At 41.7% G+C, this 19642-nt stretch overlaps 1 protein-coding gene across 1 annotated transcript in view; it reads right to left on the bottom strand.

Moving 5' to 3' along the window:
- Nucleotides 1–586: 586 nt before the first annotated feature.
- KMT2A (lysine methyltransferase 2A) overlaps nt 587–19642 on the bottom strand; it is a 104253-nt gene continuing 85197 nt past the window's right edge. The window contains exons 28-36 of the mRNA XM_018566136.1: nt 14938–15012; nt 11754–11824; nt 10334–10501; nt 8561–8635; nt 7411–7585; nt 6198–6305; nt 2072–2155; nt 1016–1145; nt 587–901 (exon numbers count right to left, since the gene is read on the bottom strand). Of these exons, the coding sequence (XP_018421638.1) occupies nt 626–901; nt 1016–1145; nt 2072–2155; nt 6198–6305; nt 7411–7585; nt 8561–8635; nt 10334–10501; nt 11754–11824; nt 14938–15012 (1162 nt within the window). The 3' untranslated portion in view covers nt 587–625. The remainder of the gene's footprint in view (nt 902–1015; nt 1146–2071; nt 2156–6197; nt 6306–7410; nt 7586–8560; nt 8636–10333; nt 10502–11753; nt 11825–14937; nt 15013–19642) is intronic.

The following is a 19642-nucleotide window of genomic DNA, read 5'->3' on the forward strand; positions in this document are numbered from 1 at the left end:
CAAGGAGGAGTGTTACTGACAAATGGCAGATTGCATTTGTTTCGTTTTTAGTGTGGTAATATCTTCCTTGATGGAGGCAACGGGAATCCTCTGTGGTGTCACGTGATCTTCTGTCTGCCAGAACTGCATAGACTCACCAAATGTAAATATGATGGGTGAGAAACAACATGGAGACTTGTTAACTGAAGTACATCTCTGATCACCTCTGCTCTCCAATACGTTTTGTATAAGGCCTATCAGCAGTCTATCAGAACTGACATATTACATTATTATTTTATAACAGTGCCATGCAATGTTGTATACTAGCAATAGAAAGATCAAAAACTACCAACCATAAGGTATTTACTGCTAGGTGGTAGCAAAGCAGTACACAAACACAAATCTTCACTGTATAGTTGACTAAAAGATGGTCCGTACTGAAACTCCAGGTGTTGCGTATGGACACTATTATACAGCACAGCATTGTTATTACTGGTGAAAAAACCTAATGTATCTTGAATCCTTAACCACTTGGGAGTGAAATGAAGCAATAAATAGTGATCAAGGTGGTGGGATTGGCATGAAGAATGGTCCTGCAAATCATGAGGGTGCTCAATTTTCTGTACACGTGGGAAGAACTCTGAGACTAATTGAGAAACTTGCGGCACTTTTTGGTTCCACAGTTGCAAGCCAGTTTGTTGCTAGCATCCTCAATAGGGAACTTGTAGTCATATGTGAGCTCCTCACCACGATATATTTTTCGGATTGCAAATATGACTATGTGTTTCTGTCCATCGATGGGGATGACGCGGGAGTAACAGTTGGGCTCACACGAGTGGTTGATGAAGCGAGCAGCATTGCCATGCATTGTGGCATCCACAACCTCAGAGTCATCTATACGGAACATGTAACAACCAATTCCCTACAACGGAAAGCAATTGTTATTGTCAAGGGTTTAGGTGTGGTTATTAGACTAATACTGCAAAATGCCCAAAAAACACTTTATAGTTAATAACATCATTTTTTTTCTTCTCACCTTTCCTTCATAATACTTTTCTCTTTTGTCAGTCAAAGTGGAACGGATAACGTTTCCTGAGTACTCGATTACCATTTCTCCGGCATCAATGGTCCTCTTGCAAAAAAGACCCCGGCCATGTATTGGAGATCTGAAAAGAAGGCATTCTTTACTCAAGCAAGTGCCGTGCGGCTCCACATGCCACCTCTGGTACCAAGGAAATAGGGCCAAATTTAGACAGACAGGGGTAGCGGAAAAAAATTATTTTTGCAAGAAAGCATCACCAAAAGAAAGTTTTTTTCTGTCGTAAACAAATTATAATGATACAAAGTCATTGCCAAATAAACATTGCAGAAATGTAAACATTGCTCTGGTCCATAGTAGGTGTACAGGTTAAGTGGTTAAAGATGAATTGCTCAACAATGGCTATAGCTACAAAGGTAAATGAGGGATTATTTTAAAGTGTTTTTAAGGCTTGTTCAGAATATGAAAATACTTTAGTGTGCATAGTCTGGACACAGGTTCATTTTAAGAAGGACTTGAAAAAATGATCTTGTGAGGTTAGAAATATGAAAGATGCCTTTACTCATCTTTTTCTTAAAGGTACACTGACCTTGAGTGAGCAGTGACGTTTGCTTTGAATACTTATTCCAGGTCATTCTAGGTAGTCAAGGCAGGATTAGAATGACAGCCCTAGAGCTTGTACCGTTAAGGGATAACTGTGTTTTTAGTAGAGTTACTGTATATCTCTCCTACTTCCCTACCCACCAACATCCCCTTCAAGTATTATACTGACATGTCTCCGCTCCACTGAAATCTTTTCTGTGAGCCACACAGGCAGAGCAAGGACAGTTATTATAACACCTGGGGGGTAATGGGTGGCTCTATAAAAATTACTCAAAAGTACAGATATAAGCAAAAGGAGAGAAAATTACTCATGTTACAACCAAAAAAGGTTTCAAAATGTATGGCTGGAAAACATCCTTGCTGACCTTCTACTTTTGATATCAGGTAGTAATTTGCAGAGTAGTCAATGATATACACCCACTCCCATTCAAAAAATAAGTGGTTATCTACCTGTAGACACCTACTGCCTCTTTGGATGTCCTCTTAAGATGACGGAATCTCATTGGCATAGGCAAGTCCATACTGGTGGCCCTCCTTTAAAAAAAAAATAAAGGTGTTAAGTACTGTAATAACTTACTTCACAAGCCCAATTATTATCTATACTACCCTCTTTACAAAACCCCACTGCCACAGTTAAGCTCCACATGGTTCTAATAGTCACTGAATTAGAGAAGAGTCTAAGTAAGATCTTTTTCTTCTTGCCCAATAAGGGACACAGGAATTCTATTACAGTCTAAATATACTGCCGCCTACAAACGTTGGGGCCATGGCACAAAGAAAAACGGAAAGAAGCCAGCCTCTGTATAACCTCACCTCTACGGAACATGCCTCCATTTTGCGAGAAAGCAATACGCAGGGCCAGAGAAAACATAGAGGGGAGGGACCTGTATCCCTTGATGATTGCAAAACAAAAAACAGGACACAGGCATTCTATTACACAGTTGGGACGTGTACAAGCAGTTCAACTAAAGGTGGGCAGCAGCCACTGGAAGGATCATAAAATTTAGAGGACTATCCCATGTCAGAGGTATCTGAAGGAACCAAATCCCATATCAAGAAAGATGGGTAAAAACCCTCAGCAAGACGAAAAACTGCCACAACCAAAAGGAGGACAGAGGACAACTTGTTGTTGCAGAACTGGATAAGAAACCACTGCTAAGGTGGAACGCCTGACTCAAGGAGCATTGGCCCCTGCTAGTGAAAACTGGAGAGTCAACCAGCGAGCCACCAAAACAACTGATAGAGGGGAAACAAAACACTACAAACAGGGAAAAGAGATAGGCATGGATCAAGGGTACCTCATAACCCAACCAGTGCTTCATGACACCCTACCAGAAGGATGAGCAGAAGTCCTTCCATTTAATGGCTACCGTGTTCTTAAACACGATTCTAGTAATCAACCACCTAGTCCCGAACTCAAACTGCATCCTCTGCCAAGGAGCGAGGACCAGACAGCTTATCTACCCTACTGGGAGTAATGGCCAGACTGGGAGCTGTGACGAGCAAAGAACCTGCAGGAACTTCCACAGAACACTGCAAAACAGCTGTAGAGAAAAGATCAGATCCCCCAGAGACCTCTTGTAGGTCAGGGGATCCCTCGAATGAGGGATAGGACTGATGGGTGTTAAATACCATAAAGGACTCAAAAGATTCAAAAAATAGGATCCTGAAGATGAAAAACTCCCCTGGATGAGGGTAGTGAGGTCAAAAGAGTACCATTCTAAAAAGGTAAATCTCTCCCAAGTGAGAAATCAAAGGTCCCTGAGTGTGTTACACCCTTGCAGCAGTCCTAAAGGAAGGAATTTAGCTGTCTGTTAGTAAAATACCAAAAGTGAAAACACTTCCAACCTGTGTGTGGCTGCTAATGTGGATAACTGGTGCATCTATAATAGGAAGATACTATCCATCTATGAGATTCCCCTCAAGAGGGAAGAGTTTTGACACAGTGTCAGGAGGGGCCCAGAATCTTTCAGGGTGTTTTCAGTCCTCATAAAGGAGCTAGCAGCTGCAGATATATGCAAAAATATTTTAAAAAATTTAAAAAGTTACCAAATAGGTAAATACTTACCTGTGTCTTCACCGCTCGCTCCCATCTGTAGATCTGTAACTCTCCAGTGACCATGCAGGATGATGGGACGGGCGCATTCGCAGTAGAAATCTTAAACGGGGAGAAGAGGAGAGACACAGCAGAGCTAAATGCACACAGCCGTGAGCGTGCACATCCGACAGACACTCTGGGACATGAGGAGTCTGCGCAGGATCAGAGACCGGCACCGGCACTGGAGGGACTCCTGAAAACTACTGGAAAGAAGAAGATGATCGGATCAAGAGGCCATTTAAGGTAAGTCCTTAAAGCAGCATTGGGGGGAGGATTAGTGACTTTAATGTCACTTTAACAAAAAGATCTTAACAGCTGAAGGATCTCTAAAAGACCCTAGGATGAATAAAAGCAGACTGATCCTCCAAATGCAGGGTAGGATTCACTGCATTAGTCAGATTAGGAAGAGCCTCCAAAGTCATCAGCGGGTGGTTCAATATAAACCTCATCAAAGCATCACAGTGACGGGGCCCTCAGGATCGGCCTGATTTTGGGGATCAGGAGGATCAAAGACAGACCCTGCCAGAATGGTCCTGGGGTGTGCTCGAAACCTGCATGGGCAGAATGTTCCAGTAAGCAGGCACAAACAAATATGAAGTCCAGATTGGATCTGGAGGTCCCAGTGGATATGGTCCTCAGGCTTGCCTGACAGAGCTGCAAGAGACTCAGATGGGATGACGTCAGAAACTGACCCCAAAGCCTAAACCCTTACTGTGGGTAAACCAGGTAGCAGGAAATTTAAAATGGCGCCCAACAGTGCAAAAAATAGGAAGCTGCTACTGCACAACCAATCTTACCCACAGAGTGAGTATTCATGGACAGGGCCACACCTGGGGCTGTGCCAGAGCTTAAGAAATTGCCAAACGCAGAGACCAGTATCCAAAGCTGACATTCCAGGCTAGCCCCTCACTCGTCCAGGGGGTCCAGATACATACTCCAAATCTAGTGCTGAGGAGCTGCTGAACCAGAGAGCTGCTTTGTAGAGACCAACTTAAGCAGCGGTATGCAAGGATTCTTGAAGTCACCAATGGAAAAACACCAGGAGTGAAGCAAAAAAAAAAAAATCTTGATTAAAGTCGCCAATGTTAGAGGGCTAACAAGAAATACTTTTTTTCAGTGGAGCATAAGAAAAGACAAGACACAGAGAGCGCCTCCATCGCATAAAAACGCTTTAATAAACAAATATAAAATGGTATAAAGGTACTCGCAAAGGACGAATAAAAACAGGCATAAAAGGGTCAGAACGAAAGGTGCATATCCAGCCGCTATTCGTCTTCCCTGGTAGCGAAGTGGTTTACGCGTTTCAGAGGTCACGCCTCCTTCTTCAGAACCAATTGGGGGTGTTTCAATTGGTTCTGAGGAAGGAGGCGTGGCCTCTGAAACGCGTAAACCACTTCACTACCAGGGAAGACGAATAGCGGCTGGATATGCACCTTTCGTTCTGACCCTTTTATGCCTGTTTTTATTCGTCCTTTGTGAGTACCTTTATACCATTTTTTATTTGTTTATTAAAACGTTTTTATGCGATGGAGGCGCTCTCTGTGTCTTGTCTTGCAGTGCTGAGGTTGTTCTGAACCTGGTGAGAGCCGCCCCGTTATCACCCTGCACTCCTCAACATCATTGACTAATACTCTCTTGAACCAAAATCTGCTGGCGCGTTGTTTGATTCTGTCTGCCATAAGAAAAGACGCCCAACCACCGAGGACACTAGAAAAAACCGTGCTGGCTAGAGGGGTTATACGGGCCTGGCTTACTGTTTGCCAGAGTTCCAACCTCCTGTAGGGCACAGTATAACGCGCCTGTAATAGAATTCTTGCGTCCCTCAATGGACAATAAAGATACATAAGTCAAGTAAACCTGTATAAACATATCACACTGTCTGCATTTGCTGGGAAACCTAACTAACCTATAAAACCCAACTTTCCTATATACGGGGCAATGTAAAAAGGGTGAGCTGTTTTGTATTAGCTGCTAGTTAGCGCTATGCATATAAGAATGATTTTGATATTCATACCAACAGGAGAATCCCTTATAAAAGAGATGCATTGGATGTCATAATTTACATCAAGCCTACCCTTCCTATCAGCTACTTAGGCTGAGTTCACACTGTTGCACTGAAGTGATGATCGTGTTTTCTGGTGCATTAGACAGTTTATTCAACATAGCGCACATAAAATGTAGCATAATGCGTGCCAACGCACCACAACAGTGTACCCAACCTATGACATATGCATCCTCAATAAACTACTCTGATTGTCGAGTTTGCCATGGTAACTCATTTACATACTCAAGACTTGGGCAGATCACAACAAATATATAAAATAAAATATCTATTATGTAGGCAGTGTATATTGGACCCCTGGCTGAATGCAAACTTTCTCTTTAAAAGCACCGCCATGGACAAAACATTTGCAAAGATAATTGTAACTGCAGAAATTAAGATGTTTCAGCACTTGAAGCATTAAATAAACAAACTACCTAACACATTTCAGCTGCACCTCTTCCTCATCCTCTTCATTTGGTTTGTATTCGGGAGTTTGACGATGTTTTGAAGCCAAGAAGTTAAACATGTCAAAAGCTGATTTCCTAGAGAACAGGGGGGCAGAGATTAATTCACATTTTACTGGCTAGGAAAAGCACAATGTAAATAGGAGAAAACAATCTATGGTGAAAAATTAAAGTTTACCAATATTTATTATATATTTTAGACATTCCCAAATGAAAAAAGCCAACTAATATCAGATTTAGTCTACCCTAAGTTCAAAACAAAGTTTTATCTGCTCATTGTTATCTCATTAGATTCTCAAAGTCAAGAAGCAACAACCTTTCAGGGCCCATTGATACCGGAAGCGTTGGGGCTACGCTGGACACTTTTTTCCAGTGAATCTCCAATGCATAGAAAAGGCAATTTGCCTCGTCTTGAATGGCCACAGTTCATTCACATTTTCCTGCATGCTGGTGGGCGGGCACTTCAAGCAGAGCTCTATCTGTTCTCCCTTCTTGTATTGTATCTATGGAGAAGGGTGGCCACCCTTATTCCGTAAATGCGCTAGGACAACAGAAGGCCTCCTCTCCGTAACATAGGGGGAAGATGTTTTGTAGTTTACAGAAGAAAACTGGTGAGCGCTGGTAACATTGTTTAAAATTTTAGTTCACAGCACAGAATGCTACAAGCATGTTGGATTCCTAGTAGGGTCAACAGGTATTTCTCTGTACTTTCAGAAAACTTAATTAGCCTGAAAAAGAAAAAGAAATGCAGCCAAAACATCTAAGGACTGGTAAGCAGGGATATTCCATGTTTGTTTTATTCTAGGGTGAAAATACACTTTTATTCAAAATAGTTCAGAGGCAAAAATACCTCACTAATCACAAAATTCTCTCACACACCACCTTTGACTGTCCATTAGTGTTCATATGCTTACATCTTTCTATACAAGCATTACAGAGAGCAAGTTTTGGTACTTTAGCACTATTTGAAAACACAGGGTGAGCTGCTGACTTCAGTCAGTTACTCTGAAATCTTTAAAGTTAATAAATCAGAATCACAGCTAGGGAACAAGAATTTATTAAAGATACAACAAGCCCCCAAACTCTTAGCACAGTTGTTATACAGTACATTTTGGTTGTAGCGCCTCTTTAAACTCATATCTTTATTACTCTACAACCCTAGCATTGTTTTTTCCTTGCTCACCTATGGTACAACTCGGCTCTTGCAGAACCATGGGGGTTCAGAGGGGGCTCCTCTTCTCCAGCTGGATGATGGAAGCGGAACTTGTACCTACGACACCTGTTGGCACCGTAGAGCTGTTCCACCAGGAATACTACAGCATCATGTAAAATTCCAAGCATCTTTAGTGCATTCACACCTATGGATGGAATATACAAGATAGAGGTGAAAAGTGATTAGCAGTATTTTTTTTTTTATTACAGCCAACTATAAAAGGGAGTTAGGGGCAGAGTTTTATTTTGGACAAATAATATAAATGTGATTATTATGTAATTTTAAAAAAACAAACAAAAAACCCTAACTTACCTAAATCCATGGTGGCCTCATCTATATTGTAGAGTGGGAGAGTCCTTCTTTAACTGTCTAAAGTGTTGCCCTTTGGTTGTCCTCTGAAGCTCCAGAACTGCAGCAACATGATGAGGTCACCACAAGGAGACTGGTCAGTGCTGGCACAGACTGCAGCACTGGATCACCAGTTTCCACTGATAGAGGCATTAACGATGGACATGTGACGGCAGATTTCAGTAAGGAAAAAAGAAAATTAGACAGGGTTTGGGGGCTTATCCCCATCCAGCTTATGAATAGATGGATGGGGACAAGAGGGGCCACATGTGCCCAGCAATAGACTTTAACCATTTTGCTGCAGGGGCAAATTTTTCCACCCAGATGACTTGTACATTGAAAGAGAACTTAGGCCCAACCTTTTTTGCCATAGTTCTCTTTAGGGTCAGAGGAGGACATATACTAATGTCCTCCAGTGACCCAAAACTCAGCATATTGCGGGCTGTTGCCCGCTATATGCTGACAGTGCAGAGCCGCGCTGCAGCCGGGACAGATCCCAACAATATTGTCAGGATGCACGTTGCTGCCTGAAAATGTACTTACCCTCCAATCGCTCCTGCACCAGACCTCAGAGGAAAATGTTGTACATCTAAGTTTGGGTGAACATATGCCCCCCCCCCCATAATACAGTGATTGGTGCCCGAGTAGCTATTTGGCAAGCCAGAGAGTTGTGAGGTGTGGGTTGTGTTGATGTGCAGAGTCACGTGTAAGTGTTGTCTCAGGAGGCACTTATTACAGGAATACTCCAGTTTAACATAGAAAAATACATTACCAGCAAAAGATAGTTGCTTTAGCCTTGCGTTGGATCGAGCCTCCTGTACTTTATCAGTCAGAGATTTCCAGGCCTCTGTAAGACAATGAAAAACAAAATGATAACATGATAACAGCCTCAGGAAAAACTGAACTGGGGACAGCTTGCAGCTCCAAGAGCTGTCTAAAAAATCTTATGTCTGAAGCTGGCATCAAATAAGATCTGAACATCCACCTGGCAGAACATGTGAACGAAAGACCAGGTGGCAGTGATGCAAATCTGGGACAGATTAGCCTGGTGTTGAAAAGCCCAAGAAGATTTGAAGAAGAAAAAAAATATAGGTTGGCCATTTACCAGCTCAGCTAAAGATAAGCCACCTGTCCACGCAGGACCCTAGCAAAACGTTTTGTTTTGTTGGTCAGTGTCCAATCCTCCTGTAGGCAGAAGTATAAGCCAAATGTTGAATACTATGTCCCTAATATACCCTATGTCCCTCAATGGATGAGAAAGAACTAGAACTTCAGTACATTTTATCAACCACTGTAGTTCAGGCTGGAGTTTGTCCCTGTCTCTTCAGTGCAAGCTGACAGAAAGAAGATGCAGTCATTATGATCAGACAGGTTTTTGTCTATTATTGGCCAAAGGTCAGAAGATTGATTTGTTCATCAAGGACTCAGGAGTATTTCTTCTTTGTTTTAGCACCTAGACCAAAATGAGCAAGTATCCCTTGCAGTGCAGGAGTAGCCCCACTACAAGGGTTAATTTTTCAATTGTCTGAAGTTCTTCTTTACTTCTTTAATGTGCTGCATGCTTTATTAACATCCATAGAGCACAGTACAATGGCTTGCCCTATACGTATTAGATGTGCCTCCACTGTGGCATGGGGGATTAGGGGTGCTGTGAGAGTGAAGGAAAATGACAGAGGCCAAAGAAGATGTAGACTGGAGTGCAGCAAGAAGTTGGGAAACAAGGAAGAATTTGTATAGCACCAGAAAAACCCCACATGGAAAACAGAACACACAGGTAAAAATAAGAGAAACAGAAGTGCAATATAGAGACAACAGAAGCAGATGCTAGAGAAGCAAGGGCACCGTGAAAATCTGGTGATGGCAAAAGAAACAAGAATGGATGGGCAAACAGGACAAGAAGAGTAGGGAAAGGATGAAAGTGGGTTGGATGAAAGTGGGTTGGAAAGGGTAATGAATGGGGAACAAGAGTATTGTAAGGACTTAGGAGGAACACACAGTACACAGACTGCAAGACACACACTGTATCATGCACAAATGTCACAATGGATGAAAGTGGGTTGAATAGGGTAATGAATGGGTATAAAGAGTACTGTAAGGACTATACTAGTCTAGGATCCACTGAACTGATCCAATCAACCTAGAGGGGTCAGAAGGATTTGTTCCCCTTCAATGTTAAAACACTGGCAACACTTGTCCAAGGGGTTTTGTTTTGGTTTCCTGTAGCTGAATTTGATGAACATTAGTCTTTTTCTAACCTTATTCACTATGTGCTAGTTTTTTTTTAATGTTTCCACCCTTGATCAACATTTACCTGCGTTCAGTATGTACAATAACAAGGACTGTCAATTAATCTCCAAAACCAGAAATAATGTGATTCTACTTTTTCAACTGACTTTCAAATCATTTTTGCATCTTGCCCATAGCCCAAGTTGGGTACCGGAACAGTATTTGTTTTCACAGTTCTTTATTACAATTACTAGCAGTTCTAAGGCAGCTTCATTTGAAGGTTTTATAACAATTTATTAGGTAATACAGTTCCACTTACCTTCAATGCTGTTAGCAGAAATTTGAAAACCATCATCACTTGAAATCTCAAACAGAAGGCCAGTTCTAGGCTTATGCTCCTGTACAGAGTCATGTTGCCCATGTTCATTCTGCAGCAACCGCATCAGAGGAGAACTAAACTCTGCATCATCTTCAGGGTGTTTAAAGTCTGTAGAAAAGAAAGTTTTCACTACAGTACATATAGTAATAACTGACAACCACGTCAACACCACTAGCAAATATAAACAATGCTACCTTCTCAAAACCTTCATACTTTCTCAACAAACACTGATTGTTAATATAATTAAACATTATGCATTCTAGTAAGGTAAGGTGCATGATATATTATAAAATGTGATTAGTAATGCTAAGCTTTACTAATTATACCTAAAAGATATTAAAGAAAGAATGTCATAAGAGAAACAGATGCGGTCACAGCTGACCTCTCCTTTTGAAACTACTGGTTGCCTGGCTGTCATTTTGACCTCCCTTGCGTCAATACTTTGAGTCACTAAACTGGAAAAAATATTCAGATAAAGACTATATTTGAGTTAACTCCGTATATATTAAAGCTAGTAGTTAAGGCTAACAGCCAATCCAGTAGAAATCTCAGAAGGTAGTAAGCGCATGGGTGGCCCCTGTGATACTTCAGATGGCTTAACTAAAGGTAGGTGTGTGTGGTGTGTCAAAACTGAAGAAAAATATTTTCTAAAACTTTTTAAAAACATCATTTTTTTTTTTTTTTGCAGCCCCTGTTATAAATTAACAGGAAGCCTCTATACTGAGTACTTTTTTTACTATGTCCACAATCATGAATGAACAGGAAGTTATGTCGAGCACTTCCTGTTCATTCATAATTGGGGACACAGTAAACATACTATGCCGTCAATTATTTACAAGCACTCAGGGATCAGTACTGATTGCAGAGCGCTCGTAAGCCGCTCTCCATCCTGACTCGCTGTTATAGGAGGCTGAGCAGGGGCAGTGCAGGGAGGAGAGCTCGGTCTCCTGTTGCACGGCTGACAGCAGACTCCTCCCCAAATCGCTCTCCATTCTGATCTACAGGAGGCCAAGCGGGGAGGTGTGGAAGGAGAGCTCAGCCTCCTGTGACACGGACCGCTGACAGCACTCTCCACCCCACCCCGCTCGGCCTCCTCACATCTGTGCATCTAACCCCAAGAACAATACTTTAATATCCTGCAGCTTACAAGTCCTTAAAGTGACACCTAACTCAGGAGTTCTCTTAAAAATGCATTTAGGGGAATGGTCAATGATCTGATGTAATACAATAAAAACAAAACACCTACACATACTAAACATTACTGGTTTGGAGAAACATCTATTTAATAAATAGACAAAATCTGTAAATCTAATAAAAATCTATTTCATTTGATAAAATCTGCAAATAGAGGGAGGCATACCTTCTGGTTTTATTTCTGGCTGACTTTGCTCCTTCGCAGGCAGCTCCAAGTTTACTACAGCTGGTGATTGACTACATAAAACAAAAAAAAAAGATTGCTTTACTTCTCTCATTCATCCCCTACAGGAAATCCAATGCCAGAATAAAATGAAGTAAACATTTGTGCTATCAAGTTAGTATCAACAGAAGTGAACATGCTGAACGATAAAGCACACATTTTAAGAAAAGGTAATTACTAAATTTAACCCCTTCGTGACTGACGACGTACAGTGTACGTCGCCAGCATCGGGGCTGTTTAAACAGACTCCCGGCGACTTTTATAAGTTTACAGTTGTGACAACCTCTTGCTCTAAGCATATAAGGCAATAAAACCATGTTCAGGTCCTTACTTGGCAGTATTGGCAGTATGTATTGGAAGCACTTTAAAGGTGCCCTTTGCATTATGTGTCCCTTTGCCTTGTTTGGTTTTTACTGACTGAGCTACTCGACACCAGCATTCTTGTAGAGACTGACAGGGTTATTCACAAAAGGGTGAAGAGTTTGGAGATGGCAGGAGAAGTGAACAATCTAGGACAATATACTGGAGTACTGGAAAGTGAGCTGAATTGGAGAATTTTTCCAAATCAGCTATTTTGGCCTACATTGTTCACTTCTCCTGTCTTCTCCTAACTTTTCACTCTTTTGTGAATAAGCCTGTGAGTGTCTGAAGGAGAAAAGGCACAAAGCTGGCACACACTGAGATCGCCATCTTCACTACACAGCCCTGGATAGGAATGCTACTGAAGCTTGATGAAGAAGTTGCTGGAGGGGAAAATGATGCTCTGGACGGCCATGCACCTGGATGGTTTGTTACCTTTGTGTACTTGGAGTCCAATCAGCTAAACTCACTATTATTCCTCACTAATCAGCAATGCAACTTATTGCACCAAAATAACTACTGCAGCTGAAATTAGTGCTTTACTATATACTGTAAGTATGTTCCTATATAGCAAGTTCTCATCTATAGCACATATCTACATGTATGGTTCTGGATGTGATTCTGCTTAATTTTATGTCAAAGCCTGCAGTTTTCTCCCGAGGATATGCATGTTCTATGGAGCTTTTATTTTCATGGAACTGACAGATGTATGTTTGTAGCTTGGAGTCTAATACAGTGCTGACACCATTATAGTCGATGGAAGCTTCTATGGCTCAATTATTGGGCAGGGAGCTCTACTTTGCGAAGACTTCATCTTCAGTTACCATTTGGAACTATACATGTGCAATACAAAGAGTGCACTTGCTCCTCATTTCATACTTAATCTCTATATAACTGATTTTCATCTGCCTTTGGAGTATTTTGTGTGGTGTCATGCTAATCCATGCTGCATTCTGACATGGATTATTCGCACTTTGCACATTTTTTACATTCATGCTGACATGCTTCGAACTTTACTAGTTTGTCAGTGTCTTGCCTTTGTCGTTGATTGCCTTAAAATAGAACTACAGCCAACCTTCTTTTTTGGTTATAGTTCTCTTTTGGATCACAAGTAGATTTACTTTCACGACCTGTGAAAGTCGTGCTGCAGCCGAGAAAGATCCTGACAATATTGTCAGGACCCAACCCGCTGCCTAATTGACAGCTGGCTTTGCTTTTCCAGAGCCAGTTGTGCCTGCCCCCTCCCCCTGTCTGTCCCTCCAATAAGCGCTGAAAGTCACCACTCTCGGCAGGGAAAAGCCGTGAGCTGAGCAATCTCCCAATAGTTCTTCTTTAACACTTTGATGTATGCTGCTGTACAGGAGTAGGGCAGTCTGGGTGGGGGTGACAGTGTTGTCACAACATTTTAATAATACAGTGGGATATTTTTAGTTTGGGATTTACATTAAAGATTATTGTACTATATGATTCAGTAAAGTGTATTTTGATACCTGCTTCTGTGTTTTTTTATATGCTGCTCTGTTTAGGACAGTGATACCCACACACACATCCTAAACAGAGTTTACAATTATACCTGAGCAAGGATTTGTAAATCTGTATAGCCAGTCTTGTGTATTAACACCGTCGCCATACTGCACAGCTAAACAAGTGATGCACTTCTGTTTTGGCTCTCCATCTCCAGCCTGCTTGCTGGACAATGAAGAACAATCACCTCCTCCAGAGGCAGTGATCTTCCTGCTTTGGACGTTTCTAAGGCTCCAGCTGTTTATACTTAAACATAAGCAACTGCATACGTGCCACCACTATTACACTGCACATACCATGAGGGCTGTTAAACAAAGCTCCACCAAGTCATGTTTTGCTTTTGCATTTCAAGGATGTACACCCCTCCTCAGAACTGGTAACATCTCAAAAGCATAGATAACTAAACAGGAGCAAGTCACCTGCAAGTCAACTCTGTTAGCCCATTACCGACCCAACCACTTCAATAAAAGCAAGAAATAGACCTAAGCTCATAGTACAAGTAGGTGGACCAGGACAACTTGATGAAAACAAAACTGTCTACATGTGTGTATATATTACTATCTAAGTTATTAAACTGTGTAAAAATCAAGCTCTCCATTTAAACCTCTTTGGGTAATATTGTTTACTGTGTATATCTCAAATGCACCCGGTCCCATCATTTCTTTAATGGGTCCTTGCATTGAAATGAGTAGATCACATAGTCAAAATGTAAAAGAAAAAGGAGAGGTCAGGTAATTAACTACTTAATGATCAAATGTTTTAGACCCATAGATCCAGGTGTGCAACCTCTTTATAGCTAGCAATGCGAGGAGGCTTTCAGTACCAGTTGTGAGAAAGGGGATATGCCCCCATAATATGTAAGCAGGTGACATAGCTCAGTCTGAGACGACAGATATAAATTGGGTTTCTTGTCTGTCACTCTCCTACTCCAACAACCCTTATCAACTCTAGATGCTAAAGTTCAATGAATTACAAGAACTACTATTTATATGATCATGTCACATAGACCCCCTTTTATTTTCAATAGGACTATTGTAGACTTTCTACCATGCAATGTACAATCCTACACACTACAGGTTCCCTAAACATATCTATACAGCTCCTCTCTTTTATCTGTAGCATATTACTTTTATGAACTATTTGTTCAAGGAAATTCTATGTGTGTATGTTGTGTATGTTGTGTATACACACACACATTACATAAAGTGTATAGCTGTGCAACTCATTTTGTTTCACTTCTCACCTTGTCTTCTCGGCCTCAGTCACGTGTGAGGATCCTGTCTTTACATTGTAGCCATCGGTTTTAGGTACAAGGTTTCTAAAATGGCAGAATAGTTTTTTTACTCCCTTAGTGAAGAAGTCACATTTACATGTAACATCGTAGCAGTTTATTTATCTTAAAATGAATAAAAATGTGAAAAAAATCTGTCTTCTAATTTAACCTACCTACCAGGACCATGATCTACAAAGAAACCCAGATTTTCATAATTAATGTACCAATGTGACTCTCCTATATGTTGCATGAACATTTTGAAGTGAACATGTGCCCAGACTATACACACTAAAGTATTCTGAACAAGCTGAGAATGCCATTTAAAATGAGCCCTCTTTCAGCATGGTAGCTACAGGGATTGTGCAGAAATTATTCTTCCTATCAATTTCTTTAGAAATTGAGTCTTGAGGGCCTTTTAATTTAAAAAAAGAGCAAGGGTTTCTAAGGTGTTAGAACCGAATTAAACCTGACTTTAGAGCTTTTGTTGATAAATAATGACTTCACATCTTTTGGAACTAAAGAGGAAGGTGTTGGCTTGTTTAAAAGCTCTTTTACTGCTTGTTAAGAATATCTAAATCATTTAATGTCTACAGCTTGTGCACAAGTAAAGTCCACAACTTTATACATGAAAATAAAAGAATTTGATACTACTGTGTCATCTGAAAAGGCACGTTACTTTAAACCCCAATATCTATATAATTTATTAAAAGGCTAAACATTTAAGGGTCCAAAAACGAAACCTTGGGATGCAAGATTTCTCGCACACTATTCAGGTTAGGAATCATTTAAGGTAAAGACTACAATAAGATTTTACGGCAAGTACAAAAATCCTATTTTCTTTCTCACTGAGGCACACAGGAAGTCAAACATCTAAAAGGAGCTCAACGGAGGGGTGGGCAACGCAGCAAACAAATCATAACAAGAGAAAAAAAAAACAGAATTGGAGAATGTTTGAAGTACAAAAAGCCACCTGAAGGACCTTAGCTGACATCGGATAAGGCTTGAACATCCACCTAATAGAACTAAGGGGAACATGTGAACAGAAGACCAGGTAGCAGCTTTGTGAAACAGTTGCCTAATGTTGAAAAGCCCACAAAGCACTTACAAATCCAGTAGAGTGCACCTTGACAAGAATGGGTGAAAGCCGATCCTTGAGCACAAGGCACGGATGATAGGCACGCAAAAATGGTGGCACAAGAAGCTGGTGCACCTTTTCAAGGACCACCCTTGATAACAAAAAGGGAATCAGTCTGAAAGAAGCAGTGACTAAGATAAACTCTCACAGCCCGAAACACACCCAAAAGGGAGTAATATTTATTTCTGGAAGAGTTGAGCTGAACAGAGGGATGGAAGAACAATGTCCTGGTTGAGGTGACATGCAGAAGCTACTCAAAACCTCTAGGGCTGCAACAACTATTCGACATAATCGATTATTGAAAAAGTTGTCAACTTTTTCAATCATCGATGAATCGGCTTCCGATTGGTTGGCCCTGTTCACGGCTCCACACACGCTGCACGCCACACCTCCTCCCCACCTCACGCTCGCCGCTGCCAGACCCGCCTGCATCCACACGCCGCACCTCCTCCCTGCCTCACGCCCAAATCCACGATCGGCACAGGGACGCGGGAAGAAGAAGTAAGGAGGAGCAGATGTGGGCGGATGACAGCCGCCGATAGACAGGCCCGATCTCAGAAACAAGTTGCTGGAAGACTGATCAGATAAGCCTGCACTTTCCCACACATGGTGCTCTATAATGTATTGCTGGGAGTGGTATTCCTCTATAGCTGATGGTACATTGTGCTGTATATTATACCATCAGCTATAGAGGAATACAAATCCCAGCAATACATTATACACTGTATGTATAATGTATTGCTGGGATTTGTTGTATTCCTCTATAGCTGGTGGTATTCTGCATTGCGCTGTATAGAGGACTACAAATCCCAGCAATAATACATTATACAGCGAAATGCAGAATAACACCAGCTATAGAGGAGTACAACAAATCCCAGCAATAATACATTATACAGTGGTGCAATGCCGAATACCACTAGCTATAGAGGACTACAACACCCAGCAATAGTACATTATACAGCGCAATGCAGGTTGTCAAAGTATCCCAAAATAGGGAGACCACATAACTGCAGCAGGGCTAATACTGGGACCATCAATATTGATGTCCACAGAAGCCAGAAAGTCTCCCTAGTGAAGAGAGGCAATGACAGATTTGGAGGATCCCATGCTGATTTTCCATACCTGAAAGACATTGAGAGCTGAGATTGAGATCCAAGATAGGGTGAATGTCCCCCTTGGGTTTGGGAACAATGAACAGGTTGAAGTAAAATCACTAAAACTATTCTGCCACCGAACTAGGGCAATGACTCTTTGATTCAGAAAACACTCAAAAGACCTCGATGGAGATATGCTCATTTGTGTGGTGACATAGGGAGGTTGGAGGTGAAAAGCAGAGGAGACATGGCTTGACCAAGTAAAGTCACAGCCAGGATCAGGGAGAAGGTCAGGACACACAAGAGAGAGCAGAACTCTAGAAATGGAATACAACCGCTTATCTGTTGGGTCTTTAAGAACAAGGGCATCCTCTAACAAAATAATAAACATCTTGTTAAGGCGGGACAGAGCCGGATCCACAATGAGAATGGACCACTTCTGTACAAAATCCTTATCCCAACAGACACAAGGATATAAAGTGCTTGAGGGAAGCAAATAACTTATGAAGATGCTTCCAATCTCTATAGAGAAATAGTTTAGAAAGTGAGTGCAAAGGAAGTCTTTGTGGCCTTTGGATAGTTAAATAAACCAGGGCTGGAGACAGCTCTGGTAGAAGTAACAAGCGGTTTCGCTGATTTCAGAATGATGTACACTGCATCAATAAGCTGAAACAGTCTAGTTTAAATTGGGGGTAACCGCAGTAGACTGACTCCTCAGGGGGAAGGTCATCCGTCAAGCACAGAGTCTCTTCGGCTAGTGTCTTCAAAGTCTCTGTGGCCACAAGCAAATCAGATATAAAATCTGCAAGAGAGGAAGTGGGAGCACACTGGTGGCCTCATTAATCTTTTTCTGTTACCACAAATAGCGTTCCCTCAACATTTTAAAGATTGTAGTTACTGGATGAAGACATTGATCCCTTTTTAAATATGGAAACTACATTTGTTTTGTGCCAATGTAATGGTAACACGTCAACTCTTTCAGGACTTGAGGGTGTGTGCCGTGTGGTCAAGGTGCTTTAGGGACTGCATCAACCTTTAAAAAGGGAGGCAAAATTAGTTAATAGAGCTCGTTTTAGATGGGTAACATTTAAAACCCAGTATTTACAGTGAAAAAGACAACCAAAAATGTATATTCAAGTTTTTGGTACAATGGAGAAAGGTTAGAATTGCTATGCGAGTCCCTGTTTCAGAGATCCACTATCGTTTTCATTCCTGGTAACCACTTTCACAAGGACAGAAAAGAACAAATGTAGAAGGGAAAGCATTTAAAGATGACAGTTATATCAAATGTTTTTTCCTTAAAGAGACCCTGTCAAAAACTTTAAAAATGCAGGGTCCATGCTGTTTGGCTGGTTCGATGCTGATTGGCCGGGAAGCCAGCTTTCCAGCCAATCTGTGTCGAGCCAGGCAAACAAATCTGATAATATGGCAACATGACCCCCACCCTGCAGACAAATAATTCCCCTCACATAGATCCTCAGCAGCAGCCATTACCGTACTAGTCCTGAGGGCCGATCACGTGGGTGCTGTACACACAGGAGACGTGGGCAGATCCGGGAGAGCTTAGGAGAGCGATGTCTGCCCAGCTGGCCGAGGGACTGGTACGGTAATGACCGCTACTAAGGATCTGTGTGAGGAAAATGAGGTGCCCGCAGGGTGGGTGTCGTGTCACCATATTGTCAGATCTGTTTGGCCGACCTCGATGGCGATTGGCTGGGAAGCCAGCTCTATGCTACCGGAAGTACCAGTATGGTATATATAAATATCTTGACTCGTACTTGATACCGAAAAACCGGTATCGGTGTATCCCTACAATATAGAGTCCCTTGAATGACAGCTCAGTCTGCTGACATCACATCTAAGAACTGCAATAAATCAATGTGCTCACTGAAAATACAGTATACTACACAACACTAAAAGAAAATGAAAACAAAAGGGAACAGAGCGCCACCACCGTGTGTAAAATCGTTTATTACAATAAATAAAACAAGGGATAAAAGTACTCACAAACGTTTTCATCAGGCTTAACAACAAACGAGAGGCCACACTGTCTGTTAACCCAACATGGTATCGCCCCGACTATGTAACACGGTAGCCTCCGGTCACATCACCGTCCACCGGCCGCAGTCAGCCAAGATTGACTTTATCCTGATGAAGGGGGCTTGCCCCTGAAACGCGTCAATCTTTGCTGACTATGGCCGGTGATGTGACCAGAGGCTACCGTGTTACATAGTCGGGGCGATACCATGTTGGGTTAACAGACAGTGTGGCCTCTCGTTTGTTGTTAAGCCTGATGAAAACGTTTGTGAGTACTTTTATCCCTTGTTTTATTTATTGTAATAAACGATTTTACACACGCAGGTGGCGCTCTGTTCCCTTTTGTTTTCTATGTTCGTGGTGGAAGCCCCAGAGCCTGGGATGAGCAGTACCTCAAGTCTGTGTGAAA

This window comes from Nanorana parkeri, unplaced genomic scaffold, assembly GCF_000935625.1.
Source record: "Nanorana parkeri isolate BGI_ZX_2015 unplaced genomic scaffold, ASM93562v1 scaffold922, whole genome shotgun sequence".
NCBI lineage: Eukaryota > Metazoa > Chordata > Amphibia > Anura > Dicroglossidae > Nanorana > Nanorana parkeri.